The 8,723-nt window shown below is 49.5% G+C and overlaps 1 protein-coding gene across 1 annotated transcript; it reads left to right on the forward strand.

Annotated features, from left to right (window-relative positions):
- The first annotated feature begins 1,422 nt into the window (after positions 1-1,422).
- LOC144146222 (polycystin family receptor for egg jelly-like) lies at positions 1,423-7,025 on the forward strand. Its single transcript, XM_077678185.1, has 4 exons — positions 1,423-1,631; positions 2,945-3,179; positions 4,133-4,315; positions 6,423-7,025. Exons 1-4 carry the CDS (start codon positions 1,423-1,425, stop codon positions 6,744-6,746), a joined length of 951 nt encoding a protein of 316 aa, XP_077534311.1. The 3' UTR covers positions 6,747-7,025.
- The last annotated feature ends 1,698 nt before the right edge of the window (positions 7,026-8,723 follow it).

The following is an 8,723-nucleotide window of genomic DNA, read 5'->3' on the forward strand; positions in this document are numbered from 1 at the left end:
CGAGGCCTAAATATGTTTCCATCATACTTGACTGCCTATGCCTACAGTGCACAGCACAGGTCCAAGTAATTGAGCTATCATTGCGCTACAGGTGTAAGCATGGTGTATTACCATTACAATGCCGAAGAGGTGGTTTCCTTTTATAAAAATTGGGATGAAGCGCCACTTCTTCCAAGACTAAACGGTATTAGCAATACCTTCCCAAAATCTCACGCTGTGCTTCGTATACACCGCGTAGGGATACTGTCAAGAACGATGGTCCGTAAATATTTTTCAGAGCCTCATAACCTCAGTTCCTATTTCATAGTTTTAGTCTGTTCTTGCAATCCGCTTTTGGTAGTTGATCCGTAACCATCACGAGGGGGCAGCCAGCCCTGGATTTACAATATTACTAACACCAAAAGTCGATAATCCATTCGAATTGTTTCATTATCATTCGTTTGGACAGGGATGAGCGAGCTTAAAAGTGACTTTAAATTCCCGGAGTTTGAGTTTCCGGATAACGCACGTCGTGGCGCACTTGGACGTTGTTCTGACTTGGCAGGAACGGATGAAGATTTCTAAAAATGTGCGCCAATATCGTAAAGAAAAAAAAAACGTTCCAAATCTCGTTTATTCCAAAGCTCTAAACGTGCGATTCGAGCTGGGGGTGTAATACCTCCTAGCGGCAGGCCGCATTGTGAACGAGCCAGGATCCCGATTTTGTGCGTGCGTGCGTGCGCGCAGGTTTTGCTGCAGCTGGTGGGTTCCGAGGGTTCGTCGCGCACCTTCCTGCTAAAGGACGAGAACGTGAACCCGGGCACACTGCAGCGCAAGTCGGAAGACTACTTCCTGGCCACCACGGAACGCGCACTGGGAGAGATCACAGAGGCAAGCCGCATGTGCGCGAGTTGCACGTAGCCGCCGAATGCTGCTTGAGCGACAAGCGTTGGAATGCGGTCCACGAGTGTGACGGTCGATTGGGGGAGTGGCCACAAACTTATCCTAGTCGTCCTTGCAAATCAGCCGCCGCCAAAGGCTGTGCCTGTTAGACCGCCTAACGTCTACTATTACTGTATCTTATAACTCTGGCCCACTAAGTCGTCTGTTCGACTTAATAAACGGAGTTTAACTCAGAGTTCTTGTGAAGAACTTGTTGCTGGGCAGGTTGACAGATACTTGTTGACCTGCTTTAAGCGCTAAAAAAGGCACCCTGTCCTGTCACCTTTCTTACGTGCGTCTTTTTCTAGCGCTTAAACCACGTCATAATGTGATTTCTCGTCGATGTGTAGAACAGCCCGACTAAAGCAACCATGACGTTACAGTTTTCCCTCGCAGTGCCGAGTGCATCATATAGCGTAACGTATAGGCACGCGTTATTGCAGGTCCGCGATTGCAACAGGCGGGGCTCCATGTCACCACCCTTTCTCCTCGTAACCACGCATGCAGGTGGTGTTCACGCTGGAGGCGCGTGGGCCGCGGCCCGCGTGGTTCCTGCACACGGTGGTGGTGCAGGACATGCTCGAGGACTTGGTCTGGGTGTTCTTCGTCGAGCAGTGGCTGCAGCCCTCGTCCGAGGAAGAGGAACCGCGCGGCTTCAGCTTCCGGCCCGCCGACGGGCAGCAGCAGGCGGACTTCTGGACGCTCTTCAGGTACACGCACCGAGAGGAGCGCTTATTAAAGGAGCGCTTGATGCCGCCTGAAATGGCATATAGCGTCCCGTCATTGTCGGGAAGTGTCTGCAGCGACGTTTTAAAGTTTTAATAAACTGCAACACGGATTGAAGGCGGGCCTGTTGGTACATAACTGAGTTATGAAACAGCACGGGAAGCAGGGCTACAGAAAGGGCACACAGACAGGGCGTTGACTAACAACTGAGTTTATTGTCACTGAACGGGCAATAAATACGAAAAGAAAAAAGACGTGATATGCTTCTTTAGGAAAGATATAACAGCTAAAGAAGACAAAATACAACCAGTTCTATAAAAGGTACAGTAATCTGCATTACTAGCACATTCGTAGCAACTATCATGCCTTGTACCACAACCCTACTTACCTTTCCCCGTTAGAGCAATGGAGGGAGCGCTGACGCAATCCTGTCTCCGGGCATGCATGTTTCAGGCTTCTCTAATATCTCGTCGAATCAGGTCCCGGTATCGCCCCAGCACGTGGCTTTTCTCGAACAGAGGCGAGCAGCCTGGGCATTTGGCAACGTGTACAGCGAGTGTGCTACCTGTGGCGTTTCTTACGTCGCACGCGTGCTCCCGAAGACAATCGTTGAGGCAGCGCCCCGTTTGTCCCACGTACAACCGCCTACAAGACAGTGGTATTTCGTACATAACCTACCCCTGGCATTGGACGTAAGGCTTCGCATGTTTCTTCGCGCACTTTTTCGTCGCTGGTCTCTCACTGTTCACTTTGCTGCAAAGGCTACTTAATTTGTCAGGAGCAGAAAACACGAGGTCAACACCCGACCGCCCTACTACTTTCTTGAGCCTGTGGCTCACCCCGTGAATGTAGGGAATCACGGCTATCTTTCTCTCTCTGGATGGAGGCTCCTCTGGGGTGGTTTTCTTAGTCATTTCAAGATTTTGTAGCCCACGCCTCAGAGTAGCGAATCAGGAAAGCAGACGGCTTGTTTGGGCGTCAAGGCTGCTCTGGACTCGATGATGGCAGGACCTTGACAGCGAGCTTTGTAATGCAGAAGTGGCAACTCCTCGCTTCAGAAGTTTCATCATCCCCATGTGCCCTTCGTGAAACCCATTGTGCAAAAGTTGGCTTTCCTGCAGTTCGCTTTCGTGTTACCCAATCTACGGCGCATTTGAGGCACACAAAGCTTCGCTTTTATGCGAGGGCTGTTGACACGACGTCGGAGAAGAGAAAGCATGGATAAAACGGGTATGAATGGTGAAACGTCACGGGGAGGAATAGACATTCCCCCCCACCCCCTCCCTCTTGCATGCAGGCGGCGCCTGCAGCGGCACTTCTTCACGGGCCACACGTGGTTCAACGTGATCGCGCGCTACCGCAGCTCCAAGTTCACGCGCGCCCAGCGGGTCACGTGCGCCCTGTTCGTCATCCTGTCGGCCATGATGTTCAACGTCATGTACCACGACGTGGACACCAGCTCGGACTCCTCGGAGCACCTGAGCTTCTTCGAGGTGCCCATACACCTCAACGACTTCCTCCTGGGCCTGCAGGTCGGACACTCCCGTCGTGGGCTCTGGGTCGGGGATACTGTATTACCTGGACGGAAACAGCGCCTACGCTTTTACCTGGAAAAGGTCGATGCGACAACGTGTTTAAAGGGGCCATGAAGACAAAGACTGCTTTTTCTTGATAACAATTACGCCAATTCATTGCAAATTTCATACAAGTAATCGAGATATTGAAGAAAACATATCAATCAATGGCGATTCTCCAGCCACGCTCCGACGACTTGTCCATGACGTCACAGAATTTTGTTAGTGTGATTGGGGACTGCCGATCTATGCCATCGTCAAGAAACGTGACTAGGCGATCGTAGTGGGGCAAGCACATTCGTTTGATCGTATCGCCTGAGCGCTGAAGTTCAGTTAACACACGAATAACTGTTTTTTATTATTGACGCCTATTACGTATTATCTGCCCATATTACGTCACTGTAGCGCGAAATTTGAAAGTTTTAGTATTTCTTGCGCTTTCTCGGTTAAAAAGTATTTCATGGTTAGAACAGAACTGACTGAGTTCACAAAGACTACTTCATGGAACAAATGCTTTCATGGAGCATGAAACATGTTCCGTGAAATTCATGGAACGCTTAATAGAACATGTTCCAAGGAATTCATGGAACACTTCATGGAACAAACAAAACTGAACAAATTCTTCATGGCACCTTTAACAGCGGCAGGAAGAATTCCGCTCATGGTTCCTTAACCATCTTCCGGCGTCACCACCCAGAAAACAAGCCCAGTAATGAACAGAGGACGATGCGAGGACAGGACAAGCGCTTGTCCGGTCCTCGCCTCGTCTCCTGTTCATTACTGCATGCGCTTTTTGTCTGTGCGGCTATGAACCAACACGCCCAAACCTTTTCCACTGTGGTGTCGTTACGGTAAGACCAGCTTGCGGTTGGTGCAGCTACCTGAGGCTTCCTCCACCCCTGTCGGCGCAGGTGAGCCTGGTGACGGTGCCGCTGGGCGTGTTCGTCATTTTCGTGTTCAGCAACTGCCGGCCGCGACCCATGAGCGCAGCGCCCGAGCACCGCAAGCCCCGCATATCGCTCTTCAGCTACCTGGACAACCTGTCGCACAACTACTCCGAATCGCGCAGCGAGCACCGAACCCAGATGCTGCAGGTCAGACCGCGCATCCGCCGGCACTAGCTTGGCGTGATGTTTTCGTTGACGTGTTGGCAGACAGCTACCGCTGGATAAAGATGCCCAATCGGCAGCAACCCGCAATTACTATCGGTCGGGGCCTCCCTGGCATTTGAGTGGTTCACCTGTTGTAATATTATGACCGGTTCGACGTCAGCCACTGCCGGCCATATTTCTAGAATATCAAATGAACCGTAATTTTCTTGATTTACTAGACACAACACGTTCTATATCTTTGCGTTGCACCGTTCCAGTTAGAAGCAGCAGAGTATGACGAACTGCCGATGAATATTTAAGAGGATCGTGAAGACAAAGCATTGTTTTATTTTTAAAAAATCATCACTTGAAAACTTGCGTAACTCCAGCACTGGTCAAAAGAACATTGCTTGCGCGAAGAAAAAAAGAGATCACTGTTGACAAACATTCAAATTTCCCGCTATGTAATTGCCGCTGCGCTAAATTTCCTACTGACATCATAGGGGGTATATTAAATGCCTAATCAGTCCTAACTACATGCTATCACTCAATCAGAGCTATCAAACGGAACCAGGGCAATAAAGAAAAAATAATTTCACAATAATGTTCATTGGTCATATAGCTTCTGTTATCGGCCCCCAGTCACACTAATTACTTCGTGCGACGTCGAATGGGCAGTGCGATAGCATGGTTTGTCAGTCGCCACTCTTGTTTGTTTCACTGATCCTCTAGCCTAATTGTACGAAGTTCGCGTTAAAATAAATCCTCACAGATTATCTGACATGGCGATTTTCAAGCGAGCCAAACTTGTATTTGGTCCTCATGGTCTTTTTAAGGATCCCCATCAATCATTGTTTTTAGTCCATACTTCCCCTGAAATAAGGGGTGGCTACGAATTGAGAAATTTCGCCTTAAAATGATTCATTTTCTTGGCGACTTTGCGGCGTGGTGGTCAACAACCAGTCAATGAACTTAAAAGCATTTCTGTTACGTTGAAGATATGTAGCACCCTTTTACGTTTTTCGAATTAGCCCGTAAAGGGCTTGTCTACATGCTGATGTTATTTCTTTAAAGTCAGGTTAATGAAGTTTTTCACATCCTAATGCCGGCCTATAATAGGGACGAAATTATGGGGAACGCCCAGAACTTTATAAGAATGGGAAGGTATTGATTGATTGTAGGGTTTACGCGCCGACGCAACGCTGGCGTTGAGGCGCGCCGTAATGGAGGGTTCCGGATTATTTTGACCACCTGGGGATCTTTAACGTGCGCCGAAATCTCGAACACACGGGCGTTTTTGCTTTTCGCCTCCACCAGAAAAGCGGCCGCCGCGGCCGGGAATCGAACCCGCGACCTCGTGCTCAGAAGCGCACCGCCTTAGCCACTGAGCCACCGCGGCGGGTAGAATGGGAAGGTAGAAAGCCTATAGTTATTTCTGTCCAGTTTGGCGGCCGCGCCCATCCCTGCACAGCACCATCCGATGCTCATTTGTAACGTTTGCCATCACCAGAAGCCTTGTATTGCACGTGAAGCTGCGGCCTACCCTCCTTTAGCTCTGATGTTTCCCTTTCCCCACGCGCGTTCCATCCCTCTTTCCCAAAACCCCATCCGGCCCTGCGGTTTCCCTTTCTCCCCGGCTTGGAGAATATAAGCCCGGCTCCCCGGCTTGGGCTTATATTTTCTGCACCTCACAACGCATCCCATGAAACGTAAAGTTATAAGCCTTTCGTCTTAAAAAATACCCTGCCGTCCTGCTACTTTGGTTTCGAGTACCATACAAAAATGTATTTATATTACTTTATCGAGTGAGATTGTGGGTGGATGTCCCAGCCCGGTAGTCCACGCTGTGCTGCGGCGACGCGGGCACAGGTCGTCAGAAATGCATGTTCTGCGAGAGGGCCACTGCTCAACGGTGGGTGGGTGGGTGTATGTGGGTGTGTGTGGGTGTGTGTGTGCGTGGGGGGGGGGGGGGTGCAAATGAGTTGTATTTGGGGTGTTGGGGCAGTATTGGCAGCATCAAACTTAGCGATAAAAGGCAATGCATGCCTCAATGAATGCCCATTACTGCTATAGCAAGCGTCGTTGAGCTGCCCGCACGCTTTCTCTACAGGAGTACGCGCGACTGGTGCGCGAGGGCCGCCGCGGCCTGCTGCCCTGGTGGTTCCAGCTGGTGGGCTGGGTGGTTGCCCTGGCCGGCTCGCTCGTGTGCTCGGTGGTGATCTGCCTGTACGGCTTCTCGTACGGCGACAAGCGCTCCAAGGAGTGGCTCTTCCGCTCACTCACGGGCCTCCTGCACAACGAGATGATCCTGGAGCCGCTCAAGGTCATCCTCATATCGGCCTGCCTCGCGCGCCTCATCCCGCGGCCGCCCGAGGTCGACGACTACAGCCTCCGCAACACGCTCACCGAGCTGCCGGACGACCTCAGGCCCTGAATAGGGTGGCGGAATTGTGTTCGGAGAAGATTTTTTCGATTATTTGTATTGTAAATAATTAGCGTAATATAAATCCAAGTGGTATCTTTTGTGAATCGCTTCGGCAATATTATATTTGAACTCATAATATGTACTGGAGGTGTGCTTAGGCGTGCTTCAGAGGGCACTTAAGATGTGTGATTTCGTTGGCATTCCTGCTATGCACTGATCATTACCGTAGTTAATTGCGATGCGAGGGGACACTAAAAACTGAATAACTGCCGTTACATCTTCTTTAACGCTGGAATTAATGCTGTTCGTTTGTCTGGAAATAAACAATTCGAGGTGTCATATTACTCCTCCGTTTCCATTTCTGTGTGTTATGGAGAGGGGACATGCAAAACAAAACGTGAGAAGTATTGAGCGCATAATCCCTGTGACTGCAACCGCCACGGGTGCAGGAAAACAAGTATTACCAAGTCGCTACTGAACTTTCTGTGTACGAAACCATACTCCATGCTTTCATACTACAGACCTGCCTTCACACTATATCACTTTTATTGTTCTCCTCACTAATTTTCATGTCCCCCTTTCTTTTTCTGTCGTACTTTATTCTCTCATCCTTCTTTAAACCTGCTCTCATATGGCGCATGACAAAAACACGAAGAAAGAAATGTTGAGCAAGACGGCCATACAGCAAAGGAAACGCACAGGAAGCCGCAGGCGGGGGACGATGTATAAATCATTTTTTATCTTCGTATATGTAAGAAGTAACCTTTTTTTGGGTAGCGACATTCCAGTCCAAAACGGCCCAAAAGAAGTTATGTCCTGCCTGGTGCAGGACGTCGGAAAACGCCGTGGTATGTTGCATACAGGCGGTACACAGCGACCTAAAAGGTATAAAGCATGCACCCCTTCCTCTAACGAAGACGATGGTTGTTGAACGCGAACCTTTGTCGTGAGGGATTCTTTGGTTGTATAAGTTCGGACGCAGTTTCGACCATGTCGAGATGACGCAATCGGATAGACGCCGGCTTCATAACGCGAGGGACCCAGGTTCGATTCAAGCGGCCACGGGAAGCGTTTTTCCCTTTCACTTCACCCACGATCACTCATCATCATCGTCAAAGAAAGTTGGCTTTTCTGCAGGACGTGCTGGCATACAACGACATCAGTGAGGACACTAACGCTCCACTTTAAAACTTTTTTAAGCGAACGTGTAAAACCGATGTATGGGAATGTCAGACAAAAAAAAAAAAAAAAAAGACACGGCGAAACAAGGAACGTATATAGGTTTGCGAGAATTGGAACCCAAGCCGCTACCGTTGGAACCCGGTAGTGTACCTCGAGGGCATGGAAGACGAACGGCGAATTATATTTATCAATTCCTCTAAGAACACCGGTAGGTGGACTAGCATCGGCTGGCCCAAAAAGCTGTCGATGCCCCCCGAGCTCGGACTGAGGACGTCCAATCCAACAATCCAACCTTTTGTTAATTCCGTGAGTTCTCTCTCTCTCTCTCTCTCTCTCTCTCTCTCTCTCTCTCTCTCTCTCTCTCTCTCTCTCTCTCTCTCTCTCTCTCTCTCTCTCTCTCTCTCTCTCTCTCTGCTCCGTACTGTTCGGGAAACAGAATGTAGTTTCAGGATACGCGGGCATGCTATCACAATGAACTAGACAGTAGACACCCAAGTCATGCCGTTGTTTTCCAAGCCCGTCGTTGATACTTTGCAACAGGCTTCGGATGACGCTGCTTCTTCAGTGGCTTCAAGATTCAGTTTTACGAACCTTACGGCAACTATGACACCACCTGTTCTGTTGGGAATTGGTAATTGGTGCGTTTAATGAACCTTGCTTATCATACATCGCTGCAGTCCTTTAGATTTCTGGGTACCTTTCCCGGTTCTGTACGCGCCTGTCCATTCCATATCCCGTGGAGGACAATCACAGCGTATGTAACCTTCATGTTATCATTGCATCTGGCTGCAGTTCGTTAGTTTA

Source organism: Haemaphysalis longicornis, unplaced genomic scaffold, assembly GCF_048455015.1.
Source record: "Haemaphysalis longicornis isolate Haplotype H1 unplaced genomic scaffold, Haemaphysalis longicornis Haplotype H1 scaffold_7, whole genome shotgun sequence".
Lineage (NCBI taxonomy): Eukaryota > Metazoa > Arthropoda > Arachnida > Ixodida > Ixodidae > Haemaphysalis > Haemaphysalis longicornis.